Consider the following 20,396-nt stretch of genomic DNA (forward strand, 5'->3'; position numbering starts at 1 on the left):
AATGGCAAGCTTTACCGCCAGGGGTTCACTCACCCCAACCTCCGCTGTTTGACCCCGGAGGAAGGAAAGCTCGTGCTGGCAGGAATTCACGGCGGGGAGTGCGGAAACCACTCGGGGGCCAGATCCCTGGCCAATCGTACAATGCGACAGGGCTACTTTTGGCCTACGCTTGGTGAGGACGCCCGGCAAGTGTCAAGATCTTGCCACAAATGCCAGCAGTTCGCCGATCTCCCACATGCGCCGGCGGAACCACTTTCAGTCATCATCGGTCCATGGGTCCACTCTACATGGGGACTCGACTTGATGGGAAAATTCCCAACCGCCAAGGGACAGTTCAAGTACATCATTGTCGCTATCGACTACAACAGCAAGTGGATAGAGGCCGAGCCACTGACGGCCATCACTACCGCCAAAGTCATTCACTTCCTCTGGAAAAACATTTACTGCCGCTATGGTGTCCCACACACAATCATTACAGACAACGGCACACAGTTCAACAATGAGGAGCTCATTTCATTCACCGCCAATCTGGGCACCAGGATGAGCTTTGCCTCTGTCGCCCACCCCCAAACCAACGGCCAGGTCGAAGCGGCAAACAAGATAATCAAGAAGCTGCTAAAAAAGAAACTCGACACTGCCAAGGGCCTGTGGGCGGAAAAGCTTCCAGAAGTGCTATGGGCCATCAGAACGACTCCATCCTCCGCCACTGGTGAAACCCCCTTTTGTATGACGTTCGGAACTGAGGCCGTTCTGCCTGTCGAGGTGGCTCAACCCACCGCTCGGGTCGAATGCTACCACCCAGAGACCAACGGCGATGGCATCAACCTGGATTTGGACCTCCTAGAGGAAAAACGACACAAGGCCCATTTGCAAAACCTGCAAAACAAACAACGAGTTTCGCGTTTCTACAACGCCAGAGTCAAGGCCCGCAACCTCCAACTGGGGGACTGGGTAATGAAGGAAGTCATTCCAGCACCAACAAAACTCCGCCCAACTTGGGAAGGTCCATATAAAATAGTAGAAGTCGTTAGCCCAGGCACCTTCTACTTAATGGACAAGGATGGCGTCACTACGACCCACCCTTGGAATACCGAACACCTTCGGTATTACTACAAATAGTCATGTCGCTACCCAGGAGCATCTTGACTTAGCTAAATTTTTGTTCAACATTTAGCTAAGGGAAGCTACCCAATGGGTACATCCCCACTTTTGTTAACACTGACCAGTCAGTTATCAATGAAACGAGGAATTATTGAAACCATTGTTACCAAGTCTAGCACTGAGGGCAGCTAGCAACGCCAGCAATCGTCAGCGGACCTCGTCCGCTACGTTGTGCACTTGGACCAATCTTAATTCCTTTAATTTTTCATTGATTACAAAAGAACATCCTAAGTCAAAACTCTAGCGGTATAGACATGTCATCACACAACGTCAAAAATTCCATATTTCATATATTCAGGGCTGGGACTCCCCACCCAAAAATTGTTCATTACATTAAAAAAAAACACAAGTACATATATTTTCAGCCTCAGCGGCCACACAGTCAAAACAGGGCACGTCCGGCATGTCAGGGGTTGGCCTCGGCATCGCCTACTTCGGCCTGCGACGGCTGTTCACGGCTTGCTTGGTCGGTCCCTCGAGCGGTGGGACTTGGCGTCTCAATGGTCCCATCCGCCGGAGTCTGGTACCCGCTGCCTGAGCTTCCGCCACCTGCTGGGGGACTGGGCACTGGCGGGGGTTTCTTCGTCGGCGCTGCATTTTTAGCTTGCGGCGCCTTGGGCAGGGACGCCTTGGCCCAATCAATTGCACCCTTCGCTCGCAACAGCTCGACATTCGCCAGGGCGCCGGCCTTCGCCGCTTCATTCAGCGCGTTTTTATATTCCGCCGACTGCTTGAAATTCTCCACAGCGGCGGCGGCGGCTCGGCTTCCGTCATCCCTCAGCCCGGTCAACTCTCCCTCCAATCTCTTCACTTCCCCTTGCCTGGCGGCAGACTCCCGCTGCAGGATGTCAATTTTCTTCCCCTTGGCGGTCACACGCTCTTGCAGCAAGGCCTTGTCTTGCTCCAGCTGGGAGACTTGATCATTTCGTTCTATGTCCCGCTGGATGGCGACGTCTAGCTTGCCTCGAGCGTCCGCCGCGTCACAGTCTGCCTTCATCAGGCGTCGCTCCACATCCACCAGCCTGTCCTTGGCCTCCGCCAGCTCCCTCTCCAGCCTCTTCACCTCCTCCCGGAGCTGTCCCTCAATTCGAGGTTGCTTGGAGGCCGCCAAGAACATTTCGTTCAGCCCAACCGCCAGATGCCCGAAGGCTGAGCTGAAGGGCGACTGCTCGATCGCCGTTGGCCGCGTCATCCCTGCCAGACCGCCGAACGACAACCGGTCGCACAGGTGATAAAGAAACTCCCGCTCACTGTCCGTCATGAACTCGGTGAAGGCGGCGAAAGAATCCAGATCGCTCACGGGCATCTCTCTCCCGGCCGTCACAGGAGCCTTCGACGGGTCTTGTCGGCTCCTCTTCTGCCTGTGGACCTCGAGGGTCTCGTCATCATCCTCCTCCCCGGCCGAATCACACTGGCGCCGCCTCCGCAGGATCGACCGGGTATCTCCAGGGTCCGCGGCCCCAGTCCCCTTCGGCGGTTGTCTCCCCACCGCGGTAGCGGCAGCCCCCACTGGCGCCACGACCTTTCCTTTCTGTGGCCCACGTCGAGTGGCAACCACTCTTTCCTTCTGCGGCCCGGAAGAGGATCCCTTTTTCCCCCCGCCCGCTTGTCCATCCGCCTGCACGCTGGGCAGACCGTCGGCCCCTAGGTGCGAATGGTGCGGCATGGGCAGCGTCACCGCAACCTCGGATGCGCTCACCTCCAGCGTCTCCGGGTTCACAACTGTCATCTGGGCCGCCTCGCCTGAAGCATACATTGTCTCCAGGAAGTTGTCTATCTCCGCACGGTCCATGGCTTTGTCAAAGGCGTCACGGCTCGCTTTGTTGCCAGGCGGAGTCTCTGAGAACATGCAAACACTTGTCAGCTTTAACCAAGTTATCAAGAGATACAATGTGGCGGAGGTCTCTTACCAATGGCGCGCGTTAGCTGCTGATCGACCAACAGCTCCCAGCCGGTGAGGAGACGGAAGTCCAGCAAATTGCGGTTCTTCCAACAACCTTTGATACGCGCAACCTGGCACTCTTCCTCACGCGTCAGATTGTAGCGCAGGCCCGCTGTAAAACAACAGACAAGGTGTCAGAAACGATTACAACATGTATACATTAAAACCGCCAACTATGTTCAGCGGAGATCGACGGACAACCTCGGATTGGCTGAAACTCCGACTTAATCCTAAACGTCGGCTCCCCCTGGTTGGACTCCGCTTGATACTCCCACCCCGTCGTCGCCACGCAAAACGTCCCCCGCCAGTAGGACATCGAATCCCTCAAATTTTCTATCAGCTTGGGCGCTCCCTGCCGGCGGCTCAAATTTACTTGCCCCCTACAACCTTGGCGCTTAACGTACACCAGTTCGTAGAAATGCAAAACCTCCGCCACCGTCGGCCCCTCGCACCCGGATAGCCGCCACAAGGAGTTCATCGCCAGCATCAACCGCCACATGTTGGGACAGATCTGCCCAAACGCAATGCCGAACTCACACACCAGGATCTGAAGGTTGGGCACTAGCGGCAACGTCACCCCTGGCGGAATATTGCCTCGTGAACGGCGGCGAACCCCGCTGGAAGGATTGAGGCCTTCTCGTCCGCCGTCGGTTGACGAAGTTTCACCACTCCTGGCAACCGGTATGTCCGCTTCAGCCGGTTGACCGCGGCGGCGGTCATCCGCCCTCCCGCCTCGTCGACGGGGGTCCCATCCTGGAGAACCCACGCCGACTCTGTTTCCTCCCCCGTCACGTTTCCCCCGCCAGCGGAACCACTGGCGGCACTATTACTTGCTAGCCGCTCCTCACTCCTCTCCCGCGCAGCAGCTTCCTCACCCGCCCTAGCACTCTCCGGTCGCGACGTACGGCCCATGACAACTTCCCAGGATATGGTTTGCAGCGGCTCGATGTCTAACGGCTCTGGCAGTGAGGTTCCTGCACGGGCAGACGGACGCAACGAGTCAATAAAAACCCTATCCGCCGCACTGATTGACACGTCAGACCCGGAGTCCTCACTGCTCGAGATCTCTACGACGTTGGCCATCCCAAACCCTAAAACCCAAATCAGTTAGCCCACAGAAGGATCTAACCTATCCCTATATCAGGTATAGCACAGAAACACCACGAACAACTACCCAGAAATTACCAAAACATGAACAATCCCCCCTCAACCCAGATTCAACCATCTAGCAAAACCCTAACTGACAACTCTCTGTTAAACACCGTCACCTACCCTCAAATTTCATCTTACACCCTCGACGAACATCAGGAAACCCGGTTCAAACACCAATCCCAGACAAACACCAAACCCATAAATCGACAAAAACGCGAAACCAAAGAGAAGAATAACCAGAACACTCACCTCAGTCGTGAACTCTCTGGCGTGCTGTTACTCGCTGTGCCCCGACGACGGAACTTTTTCGTCTCTCCGACCACGAGACCTCCACCACCGCACGGCACTCTCTCTGCAAATCTCGGCTGGGCAGAGCTTGAAGACGACAAACAGTTCGAATGGATTTTCTGATCTCCTTTCTCAATACGTTCCCCCCCTTTTATGTCAACGTCAGAGCCTTTTCGGCCGTCCGCTAGAAAACGACATCACACCCCAGCCGTACACGTGTCCCCTGTCCGCACTAACCCTCCGGGTTAACCGAGGCGTCGCCTCGGTTACGAAATCCATCATTACTCGCATTAATGACGAGAAGACGGCCGGACTGAGGAGACGCGTCTCCACACGCTAACCCTCTAGTTATTTGCCACGTGTCCAGGCGTATCACGAAAGCAATCCAGGGTACACCCCTCTCCAAGTGAGTCTCCGCTGAGCGAAACCCCGCCAGCGGAACTTCTCACTTTTCCTCTCCACGTGAGTCTCCGCTGAGCGAAACCCCGCCAGCGGAACCTCTCGTCCTCTCCAAGTGAGTCTCCGCTGAGCGAAACCCCGCCAGCGGAACCTCACTTGTCCTCTCCAAGTGAGTTTCCGCTGAGCGAAACCCCGCTAGCGGAACTTCTCACTTGTCCTCTCCTAGTGACGTTCTCCGCTGGGCGGAACCCCGCCAGCAGAACTTTTCATTAGCTGTTATTTACGAAGTCTCCTAAATGCGACACTTCTCCCTTGTCATCATACAAACGGGGCCCCTTCCGCTACGCACCTCTAGCGGAAACCTTTTTTATCTGACAAATCGCGTACTTTATTCAGCGCGGTACCGCTCAATAAATTAACGCCAAGCACGTCCACTGGACGCTGTTTACTGCTATAAACCAGCAGGGGGACTCCCGCCAGCGGCGGATCCCGAGGCCACGCCTCATTCTGACAAATGACCGCCACGCGGCATTACAGTCAGATTGTCCCTACGGGACACGGGGACTAGTCAACAGTCTACGACGACCCTGATCAGGTACGTTGACCCCCGTCACTCGGGTCCTAAAGATTGGGTTCGCTACCCAACACCCTCTGCTCCGTGCAGCTCCCCCTCACCAAACAAATTTCGCGACCATCCGGAGGTCCATCTTAGCCGGGGAGTGGGGGACTCCCTGGGGGGCCTAGCAGGGGCCCACCCGAAAGGGTATAAAGCGGTTGCTCAGTAATATCCATGGTTGACAACGCACTGACGCTAATTATGCTTCTGCAAAAGTCTAGCGGAAGAAAACGCTTCACACCGCCGATCAACTCCCCAACCAAGATTGCCCTCCTTGACTGGGGACTTGGGGGACTTGTACCTACATGAACGTTGCAAAGCATAATTAGCTATAATCAGACACCCTCATCGTACCGCCAGAGGTACCAACTATCGTCAAAGGAGTAACCCACAGATAGGCAGCCAGGCGGGCCACGGCCTGAGCACAAACGTTCCCCAGGATCACCGCTGACGCGCCGCCACGCACTCTGCCAAGACGGCATCAGAAGCTACTGAAACTGGGAACTGAAGCATATCAGTCCCACATCGAAAACAAAGAGAAGATCAGATCTCTCCTCACCTATAAAAGGTCCTCTCTTCTCTCTTCATTATTACGCATTAACTCTCATTTATTACTATGCCGCCTATATATCAACTGACTTAGGCATCGGAGAAGTGAAGACCGCCCAACGCGGTCTCCCTCTGACGCCCTGTCTTTCACTTGGCAGCTAACAGGAATTACCAAGTATACAAAGTAGCGGTCCGCCCGCCGGACCCGCGTTAAACGGAGGTTTGGCTACCGCCAGACTTTGAGCATTAACATAGACCAATTCCAATTCCAATTCCATTGTACTTTTACACGTTATCAGCACGCTCAGAGCCAATAGCCAAGAAAAAAAAAAAAACCCTAGTTTCGAGAAAAAAAAATTTCTCTCTCTGCCATCAACCCCCGCCGGCCTCCTCCTCGCCTTCTGCTTGCACGTACTCACCTCGTGCACATACACATCAGCCCGAACAGCCGCGCCCAGCCCATCCCCGCGCTACCGCCCACACAACCGCACCTAGCCCCCCCTCGCATCAGCCCACCCGCCTGCGCCCCAACACCCTCCCCGCTTGCGCAGATCCCAGCAGCCCCATGCGGCTCCGCTTGCACAGATCCTAACAGCCTCGCACTGCCCACCTGCCAGCCCCGCATCCTGCAGCAGCCAAAGCCCAGCACCACACCACGTTCAAGCCCGCCTTGCAGAGCCCAGCCCCGCGTTAGTCCACCACGAGCAGCAACTGGGATTGTCTGCAAACCAGAAGGAAATGAGGAGGAAGAAAGCAAAAGGAAAAAAAAAAACGAAAGAAATAAAGAGAAAAAAAGGTGACCCGACCCAAAGAAAAGGACCGGCCCAAAGAAAAAAAGAGAAAAAAACCTGGCCCAAAGTAAAGACCAGGCCTAAAAGGAAAAATAGCAGGCCCCTGCGGCCCAGAAAGAAAAAAAAACAACAACAAGGCCCACTGCTGAAAAGAAGAGAGGAAGAGACCTCAAGCCCAAAAACATCGCTACGCACGCCTGCATCAACACGCGCGTGCGCTAGGATCATTTTATTTTCTCGAAACCAAGTATGTTCTCTTTTATTTATTTAATTTCATACTATGGTATATTTAATTATTTATAATTAGAATTTTCTTGAGCATGCTTTATATTTTATTGTTTATGTTTTTATCATGAACTTTTGAGCATGTTTAGTTAGACAATATTGATCCTTTTAAGCATGTCTTGTTATTTATGTTTTATATAATTATCTTTAAGCATGATTATATATTTTTGTAAAATTTCAAGCATGTTCTGTGAATTTTATTTACGTTAATTTATTTTACGCATGATATATTATTGCTATCATTATGTGTAACATATATTTTGGTGTATATTTATAAATTTTGAGCATGCCATGTAATTTATTTTTATATATGCTATGTTTTATTTATTCTTACATGTACTATGATTATTTTTTTTAGTATGCAACATATAAATTCCGTTTTGCCATGATAATGAAAATTCATGCGCATTATACACACTTACCTGATAAACCATTTTCACATAGCATCGAAAAATGTGATCATTACGAATCTTGGTCTTGAAATCTAATTCATATTTTTGAAAAAATAATTTACGTGGATGTCTTTAATTATGATTGCGTAATTTATATCTTCTCTCTTGTTTATGTAGATGGCTAATCCAACTCGACCTGAATTTGACATCTTGGACTCAGAAGGACTTGAGTACCATCGTTGGGTTTCCGATGTAGAAACTGCCTTTGTGGCAAAAGACTACACCACCACCATTACCGACCCCAAAGACGATGTACCGTCTAATAAGGTGAAAGCAAATGTCTTAATGTTTCTGAGGTGACATATTGATCCTAGCCTACGCTGGGAGTACCTTCAGTTGAAGACACCCAAAGAACTGTGGGATGCCCTTAAGGGACTTTTTGGGAACATTCATGACACTTTGCTCCCAGAACTGACCGTTCAGTGGAATGAAATCCGCTTGCTTGACTACAAAATGGTCAATGACTTCAACACGGACATGTTGCGCCTAAAGGCACGTCTAAATTTTTGTGGAAAGGAACTCACATAAGATGATATGATCCAGAAGACTCTTTCTACTTTTCCTACTTCAGGACTTATACTAGCGAACTAGTATAGGCTGGAGTATGACAACAAAAGAATCACAACCTTCAATAAGCTTATCAACTTACTGCAAGTGGCTGAGAGACATAATGAGGTTCTTTTGAACAACAACGCCAGGCCTGTTGGGACAAAGAAAATTCCCGAGGCTAATTATGGCAAAGTGAAAAGTGGAAAGAACCCCAATGCAATGGGGGTTGGACGTGCTGATCCCTACCCACGTGGCAACAATGCACCACGTGGCAAGGGGCGTGGGGGTCGTGGTCTGAGCCGTGGAGGCCTTCCCAATGTATGGCGCAGAGATGGTGGTGCTGGCCCTAGTGGTCATGGAAACAAGGTGCAAAGGGCACCTAAGAACCCTTCAGTCAAACATGATAGAGTTGGCAGTGAACCATGCTATAGGTGTGGAGTCATTGGGTATTGGTACAAGAACTGCCAAGCAAGCAACAGAGTAGCAACCAATTACAAGAGGTATAGGGAGTCTAGAGAACAAAAGTCTCACTATATGGAAGAAGGAGGCAATGACCCAGACGTCAACCTCACAATTGCAGACTTCAATGGCAACAAGGAACTTACTCAGTCAATGGATGCTCCAGATTTTGACTAATCTGCTTTATTTATTTTATTTTCCAAAAGCAATTTTGAAGGCATATATAATGCCTTTTTTTAAATTAGACTATTGCTTGGTCTTAAAGTTTATTTCAATAATGGTTTGATGAATTAGATTTCTTAACAAGACCTTGATTTGATTATCGTTGGCTTATTAATAAATTTCGGATTTTATTCTGAAGCATTGAATTTATTCAATTTTTATTTACTACACATATTCACATGGTTCGAAATAGCACTATAAAGATGTAAAGCAATACATCTAGAGAAAAAAAATTATTAGAATGAAAAGATTATCATTCTGCTAAAATAGAAATACTCTAAAGAATATGAGATATATTTTCTAAATTAATTAATAATACCTCCCATTTATTTGTTGGAATGAATCGAGAAGAACTTGAGTGCTTAGTTGATAGTGGGACTACCCACACCATATTAAGGAATAGGCAATTATTCATTGAATTTATAGCCTATAATTCCTCTGTGACTACGATGATTGGATCATCACAAGTAATAAAAGGGCAAGGAACTGCCAAATTTTTGCTGCCTAATGGCACAACATTTAAAGTCACAGACGCTCTATATGCACCAAGAGCTAATCGAACCTTGTTAAGTTTCAAAGATATTCGTGCCAACGGTTATCATGTAGAAACACACTATGAGAATGGAACTGTGTACCTTTATATTACCTCTAATGAATGTGGAAGGAAACACCATTTTAGAGAAACTTATGAGTCAATCTAGTGTACTGTACCTCAGTACGATTCGGATCATTGAATCCTATGCTGTCTCCAACAATGAAATGTGGGACCCTAACTCATACAGGCTTTCGCACGACCGCCTAGGGCACCCGGTCGTGACATGCTGATTCGTATTTTAAAGAACTCACATGGACATCCCTTCTTTCGAGTGAAAAATAAAATGGGAGAAAAATCCGCCATTAACAATAAAGGCACGAAGCGTCGATCTAAGTTGAAGATAATTATAGCGACAGTCGCATCTGGTTTTTGCATTGTTTTTGGAATGCTATTGCATTAGCAGAAAGAGGAGGAAACAGAAAGGTACTATTTCTATTCTAACAAAAGTAGTTTGGCACATTTGATCGATGTTAAGTAATAAGTACATATCTAAATTGTGAGGATGGGACGGTGAAACTAATTGGTGCTTGACAATAGTGTTACACATGATTCCCTGGAATTTTTGTGATATACAGAGCTTAATTTAGGACTAGAAGTTCCATTCCAGCTTCTAGTAACTGAAGCTGTTGTGTAATCTCTTGAATGATGCGGAACAAAACTGCAAAGCTGAGGAGTTTGTATCCATAATAATACTAAATGAACCTAATTAATCTGCAAAGCTGAGAAGACTGAATGGATCAAGCCTCATTCTTTAAATGTTACAAGTTTATTTTCCTTCCTGATTTATTGTACTTGGGGAGAAGCTAATATTTTAGTTTGTTCTCCTTGTATTAGTGAAAATGGATCAGAACAATGGACTGAATGAAGACCTGGAGCTACCACTATATAGTCTGTCGACAATTATAGATGCCACGGATAGCTTTTCATTCAACAAGAAGCTCGGGGAAGGTGGTTTTGGATCAGTATATAAGGTAAATTTCAACATGTAAGCAACATAATAACAGTGAATATATATCACTGAAATAGTTGGTTTGTTTAAAATTCCATAATCCTTTTGCTAATGAGAACTTTCAGGGTAGACTAACAGACGGTCAAGAGATTGCCGTGAAGAGGCTCTCACAAACTTCTGGACAAGGTGCGACAGAGTTCAAAAATGAAGTGATACTTATAGCGAAACTTCAGCATCGAAATCTTGTAAAGCTCCTTGGTTGTTGCATTGAAGGGGAAGAGAAATTCCTGATCTATGAATATATGCCCAACAGAAGCTTGGACTGCTACATTTTCGGTTTGGATACTTCAACTTTACTTATACTTTCGGATTTAGTTTTGGTACTAGAATAATTGTATTACATACACTTGCTAGATCAAACACAAGGTAGGCAGTTGGATTGGTCTCAGTGCTTCCACATTATCGAAGGTATAGCAAGGGGTCTTCTCTACTTGCATCAGGATTCCAGACTGAGGATTATTCATAGAGATCTTAAAGCAAGCAATGTGTTACTTGATGATGAGATGAAACCAAAAATCTCAGACTTTGGCATGGCTAGGATTTTTGGAGGAGATGAGACTGAAGGAGTCACAAAAAGAGTAGTTGGAACCTAGTAAGTAACCCAGTTTTACATTTATCACATCTCTGCCTATAATCTGCTTGTTTCTTAATTAAGTGTTCTGTTTCGTGTGACATGTATTCTACAGCGGTTACATGGCACCAGAATATGCCATTGATGGTCAATTCTCTGTAAAATCCGATGTTTTTAGCTTTGGCATTTTATTGCTGGAGACATTAACCGGAAAGAGGAGTAGAGGGTTTCATGATCAGAAACACAACCTCAATCTAGTTGGACATGTAAGTGTCAACTTCTGAATTCATCATCAGTTAAATTTGTCAAATGAATATTGTGTAGATGGATGTCTAAGTGTATTGATTAGGTGTGGAGAATGTGGAAAGAAGGAAGGTCCTTTGAGGTGATTGACGAATGCTTAAGGGAATCATGCACTCTATCAGAAGCATTTCATTTCATACATGTTGGTCTTCTATGTGTCCAAGAGCTTCCTGAAGATAGGCCGACCATGTCGGCGGTGGTTCTGATGCTAGGTGGTGAGAGTGCCTTGCCTCAACCCAAAAGGCCAGGTTTATATGTAGGAAAATATTCATCATCTGAAGTAGATTCATCTTCAAGTAAGAACGAAACGTTCTGGAATACTAATGAATGTTCAATAACTGTGACGGAGGCTCGATAAGACTCGAGATTCTCAAGTAGCATCTAATTTGTTAGTACTGTTCATTCCTGTGGAGGACGTCCAAAATCTGCGTACCAATCTAGGACCAAGGATGAGGAGACAACTTTCAAAGATAAGAGGTCATGTCTTTGAGACTCGTGGAAAAGTAAAATCTATTTTCCCTATTTCTTACCTGAGTGATTATTTTATTTTATAATTTTTTATCACATCAACAACTGAAAATTACAACAACTAGTCGAAGGGAAAATTTTTGTCACTAGACCAAATTAATGGTGTTGAGTGCCTTACATGAGCTTTAATAATAGCTTTTTGTAATTTTATTTTGTTTGTTTGTTTATTTTAGCGATGGGATTGGGGCCGGTCCTGTAAAATTTCTAGAGCCCGAACTCAGCCCGGAATTTTTTGGCCGGGCCTAAATAATTATTTTTCAATTCTGGGACCGAGTTGGGCCCAGACCGATTTTTTTGGGCCGGGTTTTCTGGCCCAAAAGGCTAAAAAAAAAACAAAAAAGCAACAGATCTGAGAACAGATGTTGCTCCAAACACAAATTCCTCCGCCCTCCAAAGCCACCTAACCACCACCATTGAAAGTCTGGGTTTGTAGATTCAAGCTCAGACTTCGATCCTCTTACCCAGGCTCAAACTTCATTATCGAAAAACTTTCAGACTTCTTTATCCAATCAAGCTTCCAAATCTTGCAACTCAGATTCGTCCTCCGATCGCCATAACTACAGAAAAACTAGAGAGAGAGAGAGAGATTTTGGGGTTGAGTCAAGACAAAGGAGAACTAGGAATTCTACAATTGATCTGAGGGGGAAGGAATTCTACAATTGATTTGATCTGGGGAGAGAAGGGAAAAGAAAAAAAAAATGGAGTTTGGGGAGAAAAAGAAGAAGAAGATAAGAACTTAAGAAGAGAGAAGGAAAAAGAGACGGGAAAGAAAGGAGAAAGAAGAGACACGAAGAGAAAGGAGAGAAAGAAGAGAGAGAAAGAAAGGATAGAAAGAAGAGAGAGAAAGAAGAATAAGAAACTAAAAGAAGAAACACGAAGAGAAAGGATAGAAAGAAGAGAGAGAAAGAAGAATAAGAAACTAAAAGAAGAAACACGAAGAGAAAGGATAGAAAGAAGAGAGAGAAAGAAGAATAAGAAACTAAAAGAAGAGACACGAAAAGAACGGAGAGAAAGAGAAAGAAGAATAAGAAACTAAAAAATTGCTCAAATTATTTCGGGCCTTCGGGCTTTTTTCTTTTTGACTTTTAAGGACCGGGCCCGGCCAGTTATATAATATTTTCGGGCCAGGTTTTTTAAAATTGTCAAATTTTTCTAAAGGGCCCGGACAGTTCGGGTCGGTCCCTTGCCGGATCCGGGCAGGTTTTCGAGTTTTCGGGCTAAAATCTCAGCCTGTACATACATGTACATTTGCAAGCATAATTAGCTAGAATGGGCCACGCTCATTGTACCGCCAAAGGTACTAATTCCAACCAAAGGAATGACATGCAGACACACCGCCAGACGGGCTACAACCTCAGCGTCGGATCACCTCCAGATCGCCGCCAACGCGCCGCGCCAAGATAGCATCAGAAGTTTCTGAAACTGGGAACTGAAGCACATCAGTCCCACATCGAAAACAAGGAGGAGGTCAGCCTCCTCCTCACCTATAAAAGGTTATCTCTTCTCTCCTCATTAATTACGCATTCAATACTTACCTACCGTTACTTTGTCAACATAAATACATTGACTAACTTAGGCATCGGAGAGTCGAAGACCGCCCGGCGCGGTCTCCCTCTGACGCCCTTTGTATTTTACTTGACAGGTAGCGGAAACTTTGAGTATATCACAAGTATCGATCCGCCCACCGGATCGACGTTAACAAAGGTTCAGCTACCGCCGAACTTTTAGACATTAACACAGCCCTAGTTTATTTTTTAAAGAGGCCCTATTTTGATTAGTTCAAGCCATATAGATTTTTTTTTTTTTAGTAAAAGTTCTAGGTGCAAGTAAATAATATAGAATGAGTAAAACCCACCACTAGGGTCAAAACTTTCTTGCACCGGACAAAATGATACCTAAATTTTTAAAAGTGATCAAAATGATACCTAAATTTTTAAAAACAAATGATACCTAAAGTTTTAAAAACAAATAAAAAACTATTAGCAATACATAAAAGAAATAAAATAAAACATGAAAAGAGAGGGAGGAGAGGATGGCGCAATGGACTGATGTTGTGCGTCCAAAGATGTCTCCAATGATGCCCTAGACTCCTTTTTATATAGTTTTTTTTTTTTTTAATGAATATGAGATTAGGCAATATTAGCTCCTCGGAGGCAAACGATGTAGGGAACAAGTCCACCCTCTATCCCAAAGGAGAGGGGTCTGCCACACTTTGGGAACCCACCGCCCGTCCCCCTATTTTTATTTTATTAATAACATACACTACACCAATAACTTAAACACACAACACTTTTTGCACAACGAAAAAAAAAAATTAGTTGTGTGATGAGAGAAAGTGAATCATACAACACGTTTAAAAAACTTGCGTTGTATAAGGCTATTAAAATTCAAAAAAATTTAGCAAGAAGGTAATTGCACCACGCTTACAAAAACGATTCATTGTGTGAATGAAAAAAAAATGAGTGGCAGATTTCCCCCCAACCATGACTCAGAATTGGCCTTAAATTTGTACTACATTGTACAACAGAATCGTTATATCTGTTGTATGAGTGTAGCTTGCAAAATGTCATACAACAGTTTTTGTTTTTGTGTTGTCTGATCAAGGAAGATATATTGGGAGGTTTGGATGTGCCTCCAAAAACCACTCATTCCCCCCTTAAAATTGAAACTTTGATTGCATAAAGCGGGAACTACCCCTCCTTGCTGCCTCAGCTCAAACTTAAATGTGCAGAATCAGACAACATAACTTCATTTATGTGTTGTGTGATTCATGAATATAAAATAAAAAGAGCCAACTGCCCGGTGTTTGACGACTTAAGTTCGGGCTATCAACTTGTGTCTCATACTTCATTTATTTCCAACGCCATACAAAACACCATGAAAACACAATTTCTTCATCAGTCTCCTTCTCTCCCCGAAACACAGATACCTTCCTCTTCATCCACAGCCAACCTTCGCGTCCAACTCAAAAGAAAATCCCTCATCCAATCGAAGCGCGCCCAGCTCCACACCTAAGTGTAAAGTGCCCATCCCTCAGATCCCTAATCATCCCTTGTTGTCTCTCTCCATGACTCATCTAGATAAGTCTCTGGTGACGCCGGAGCTGGTTGACTAGATGTCCCGGTGAGACTCTGTAATTGAGTGACGACGACTCTATTCAACTTTGATATAAGTCCAATCCTCGTCCAAGACCCAACCTTTTTCCACCTTCGACTCCAATACCTTTATCGCATTCGTCTCACAGCTCGAGGTTAGGGTTTGTTCTTCATAGATTTTTTTTTTTTGTATGTGAATTGTTGTTGGAATGGCTCGGTTGTATTCGTTCATCTAACGATTCTTGTATGAGTTTGATTTATCTAATGGCCTTCTTTATGTATTGATAGTATGATAGTATGAATTTGTGTTGTTTGCTATTTTCAATTGCGGACGGGTCTCATGGATTTTTCTATTTGGGGCTCTTAAGGTTTAATGATTTGATTGATATTAAAAAGATGTGGATGATGTTTTATACTAATTTTGAAGGTAGGATATTATAAATCAAGCAAATCTGGAATATTTTGTTGGTTGTGTGAAATTTGAGAAGCTTAGTGGTGATTGGGTAATGCTTTACCACCTGATATCTATTTCATGAAAGGATTGAGAGCTTGGTTGTGTTGGGTTTCATTTTATCAGAAACGATATAACTGGTTTAGATTTGGTTCAAATTTAGGGATAATTTGATCTTTTGCAGCAGAGAAAGCTATGGGGGTGGGAGAAGAGATGAAGCAAACAAAGTGGAAGAGAATTGTTCAAAACAGAATCAGCTTATCAAAAGTCGTCGTCATCATCATCTTCTTCTTCTTCTTCTTCTTCTTCTTATAAACAATCTTGATGATGGCTGCCTCGTGCACATCTTTAGCATTGATTCTCATGAGTCTTGCAATAGACCAATATTTGGGGGTTGCTTCAATTTGGATAATTGATATTGTGCAATTTCTTTTGTTGGGCTGTAGTGTTTTTAAGGTCTGAGATATATGTTAATTTTTTTGTGGTGAATCTGCAATTGATAAAGAAATAGTATTGATGAGACTAACAATTTAGCGTCACTTATCTCCCTTAACCCGTTCCTCTGTATGCCTTACTATGCTCCTTGATTAATTTTCCAGCTTGGCTGTGGCCATGGACTTCCTGGTATCTTTGCCTGCCTTGAGGTTAGGTTTTGTCTCTTAAGCTTGTAAATTTAGCATCTTAGATTATATTCCTTAAGCCTCTGATGTTGCATCAGGGTGCAGCTGCTATTCATTTCTAGGACTTCAATGTTGAGGTCCTGCAATGTCTCACAATACCCAATGTAAATGCAAATGTTCCAAGCTTCCAACCCCTAACATTGCAAGAGACACAGTGTGGTATGGGGGTGGAAATTTGTTTTTTTGCTGCGGACTGGCGTGAAGTCCATAACCTTCTTCCCTATGCACAAAACAATGAGAAGGATGTTAATGTTAGTTCAGGGCAAAGTCTAGATGCAGAATATGATATTATATATTTTAATGGCAGAGACAGTTTACTCAATCTCCACTCTTCAGCATCTCTATGAACTCATAAAGAAGGTATTATCTATATAGTTCTCCACTCTTCAGCATCTCGAAAGTTCCTATCAGTGGTGAAGAAAGATGGTGAGCTAGTTGGAAATTTAGACTCATGTTTAAAAAATTACAGAGCACTATATCACTATAGAATTTGTTGGCTCTTGTTTCCTATCTACCTGATTCATTGGGTGAAAGTGAATAGGTGCATCATACTATAATCATGTAGGAGTGGGCCTTTTTTTAAAAATAATTATTTATTTATTTGTTACTAATATGGTTTCTATGTTAAATATTATGAATATGTTTACGCTTTAAAGCAATGAAGCTCAGGGGATGTGTTTATTGACTGTTCATGAATATGCATATGAACTTCATTAATTTTCAACCCTTTCACTTACTACCTATTTACCAATTTCTTTCTCTCTCAATCTGTTGGTATCATATGCCAAAGCCATTCATATGCAATTTAAATGTTTACTTTTTTCTTTTTTGTCTAGAGTATAAAAGAAATAAATCTAAGAGCTGCAGAAATTGAAGAAAACAATGTTTTACCACTTGCTATAATTTTACATCGTAGGCTTAATTGTTTCATGTTTGATTCAGGATAATTTGCTAGATGTGCATTATGAAATTCAATGATCAAGTATTTTCCACTAACATTATGAGTGCTACTGTGAAGTTCTGGATCTTCTCAAAGGCCTTGATGTTACAATGCTTTTTTATGACCTGCCATTCAGTGAAGAGAAAATAAGCCGAGTGCATGCAGCAAGGAGGTAAGAATTCTAAATTTCCATTAAATCACTGTTGAGATAAAATTGCAGTGATAAGGCTTCCAAACCAGTGAGGCATTGTCCTAGACACTTCATCAATGACGAAATACTATTTGCTTTTTTCCACAAGTGCTCATTCATAATCCTTGGCATTCATTTACTCTATTGACACGAACCATTTACTCTATTGTTCTAGGCTTTATGAGTATCTGGGAGACAATGATCTAAACTTTCCTGTAATACACCATATTCAGTTTCCAAGTGGAATTCATAGGTAATTACAAGGTTCACTCGTTTCCTCTTTTGTCAGATATCTATGGTATTAGACTTTGTAGTATACCAATTTTCCATGAATTGGGTGTAAATATGCCATGTTGCTGTTAGTATTTCTTTTCTCTGTTGATACAAACACTAGTCACTAAGGTGTTGTAGTGTACTTGCGTTTCCAAATCATATCAATGATAATTCCTGTCTCTATCTCTTTCTGCCTATTTATTGATTTTTCCATTGTGTGGAGTCCAATATTTGAAGCTTTAAACTTTTGGGTAGATGTAAGACATCTAATTTAAGATGCATTCATACAAAAATGGTAGGCTTGGTCGCCAACAGCTATGGTATACATGACTGAAAAATGACCCTAAATCTTGTTAGGAGTTATTCTACCATTTCCAGAATTTATATTATTCAGAACTAGGTTATGAGACTGAATTGGGTTTTGATCAGGTGGGCATACTCCAGGATGGTAAGATGTGTAGCCTCATGATCCTCAAGTTCAAGATGCAGCCAACCATGTTGTGAAGAGCCTTCAACAAAAGTCCAATTCATTGTTCCCTTATGAGCTTCAAGAGACTGTCCATGCTAAGGCAGAGGTCAGTAGTGATTTCCTTCAATGTGTTTTTTTTTTTGTTTATCTATCATTGATATGTTGAGCTCGATAGTTGGGGTAGCTATTGGTTATGTTTAATTAGCTGTCAGCTCCATCGAGTATTGGGTGATATTTCTGTTTTCTGCATGATTTTAGGAATTGTTAATTTGCTGAGCATTTTTCTTCTAGTATTACCAATATTGGCTTATCATCTCTAGGTTCAAGTATCTACAAGCATTTGATATGAGTGGCTAAATCTGTTTTGATATTCTGACTCTTCCCGCGTTTGACACCCTAGCTGAACCAGTGGGGCATTTCATGATTTTCGAAAAACCTATACTTCTTGTTTTACTCTCAGTTTTTTGATATCTTAAATGAGACTCTTCAATGATCATTTTGAACATGGTTTTGTGTAAAAAGGAGTTAAAATGAGATACTTATGCTATTTTGAAGTTACTGCACTGTTTCAGGATTTCTGCAGAATTCAGCATTTCAGTCACTTTCGATTCTTGTTTGACCATCCATTTGAACTGCGAATAGCATGAAACTATGCAAAATAGTAGCTTTGCATGTCTACTTGAAATCTGGAAAGTTGTGCTTAAAATCACTGAAAGTATAGTTGTTGGTGAATTTTTCTTTCTTGTTACCAGATTTCTGAAACTGTCTCAAGCTTGCAGCTTATTGTTACTCTTAGAATGCTTATGAGTATGTTTGTAGGATTTTGGGTATTTCCGGAAATTTTTATGGTTTTAGTTCATGTTTTTTCGACTTAGAAATCAAACCCTTTTGATTATTTTCTGTATAACTGTTTTAGATTTGAAAGGGGTTTTCTTGGTCTTCATAGATGCATTTAAACACGATGCATTTTTAGCTGTTCTGGTGCTATACTTGGGGAGTTCAGTTTGTTTTCCAAATTATCCTTTGTACCATAAATGAAATTTTAATCATTCATGCTCTTTTTTTCCTAATGAAATTACCTTCTACTAATGTTTACCTTTTAATATGTTTTGGTGCATTTTTGGGTTTGTACCTTATACATGTGTTATAAATCAACTTCACTCGACCCTAAATCTAATGTAAGTTAAGCGCTTTCTCTCTCATGCTATTTAGATGATGCACTTTTCCTTCTCTATAGATAGAGAAAAAGTTGATGGTTTGATACTGACTTGTGTGTTGCTTTCTTTGCAGATCATATTGTTCAAATAAAGGATGGTGCATAGTTGGTGCTGGGAAGGTAGGTGGAGAGCTAGATTTGATCCCACATCCCACCACTTCCTGATATTAGTCCTAATTTCTCTCAAGTATTATGTACCAATTCATTATCAAAGTACTAGGTCGATCATCTTACTTTTGGGTTTAGTGAACATATGCCACTTTGGCTTTTAGGTTTCATGATTTTGTGGAACAATGACTAATATGAATGCATCTTGGTGGATCCATTTGATGATTTGCAGTGTGTTTTGTTTCCAATTGATCAATGTTCATTAGGTAAAATGGAGCTATGCTCAAAATATAGCAAATGAAATTGATCATACAACAGTTTTATAGTGTGCCAATCCAACGTTGTCTGAATACACAAAACTGGCCATTCACTCAATGCATTCTTTACATATCACACAATGGTTTTAAAGAAAAAATGTCTTCTCATTTTACAATCACACAACGATAAAAACTGAACTAATGTTGTCCAAAACTAATTCACACAACAAACAGACATTAAAACTGAAGTGTGATTGTATATCAGACGACGATGACATCAAAGAACACGTTGTCTGACTAGGCTTTCCAACAACAGTTTGAAAACAAGTTCTGTTGTATGAATGATGCATTTGCCATGCTGTGCAGCAGCTTTGCCTAGCATCTGCCGAGAGAAGACACAACGGTGATAACGAAAATCTGTCGACTGATTGCATATCAGACAACGATGTTGCACCGTTGTGCAAATTTTAAACACACAACGCTCCGATACACAACGGTGAGCGCCCAAATCAGACAACGAATTTTACCCGTTGTCTGTTTCATTTTTTGGTGTAGTGATACAAAGAAAATACAACCTAAAGAAGGGGGGGGGGGACATAAACCTTACCCCAAAAGCTAGAAAGAAAGACAAAAGGAAGTGAAAAAATTTAAGCAAAACCTCAAATTTTCCTAACATGGCAAAGGTAAGGGAATCCCAGATCATCCATACGAAGATAAGGAGATATATTAGGCGGAGGAGAAACATGCCATACCAGTGATGGAGAAAGTAAGCCCATGTTTTCCATTATATTAGCCACCGTATTTCCTTCCCGAAGAATATGGGAACAATGAAAGGTCATTGCTCTA

General features: G+C 43.3%; 1 protein-coding gene and 1 long non-coding RNA gene across 2 annotated transcripts in view; both read left to right on the forward strand.

The window, feature by feature from the left end:
• Nucleotides 1-9,854: 9,854 nt before the first annotated feature.
• The window catches only part of LOC133728773 (G-type lectin S-receptor-like serine/threonine-protein kinase SD1-1), a 37,774-nt gene continuing 27,232 nt past the window's right edge, over nucleotides 9,855-20,396 (forward strand). The window contains exons 1-2 of the mRNA XM_062156210.1: nucleotides 9,855-9,883; nucleotides 10,295-10,408. Of these exons, the coding sequence (XP_062012194.1) occupies nucleotides 10,300-10,408 (109 nt within the window). The 5' untranslated portion in view covers nucleotides 9,855-9,883; nucleotides 10,295-10,299. The remainder of the gene's footprint in view (nucleotides 9,884-10,294; nucleotides 10,409-20,396) is intronic.
• LOC133734486 (uncharacterized) lies at nucleotides 15,925-19,158 on the forward strand. The gene is made up of 3 exons (XR_009858338.1): nucleotides 15,925-16,061; nucleotides 16,136-17,209; nucleotides 17,403-19,158. It is a non-coding gene; the product is annotated as an uncharacterized LOC133734486 (long non-coding RNA).

The sequence above is a fragment of the Rosa rugosa genome, chromosome 2 (assembly GCF_958449725.1).
Source record: "Rosa rugosa chromosome 2, drRosRugo1.1, whole genome shotgun sequence".
Lineage (NCBI taxonomy): Eukaryota > Viridiplantae > Streptophyta > Magnoliopsida > Rosales > Rosaceae > Rosa > Rosa rugosa.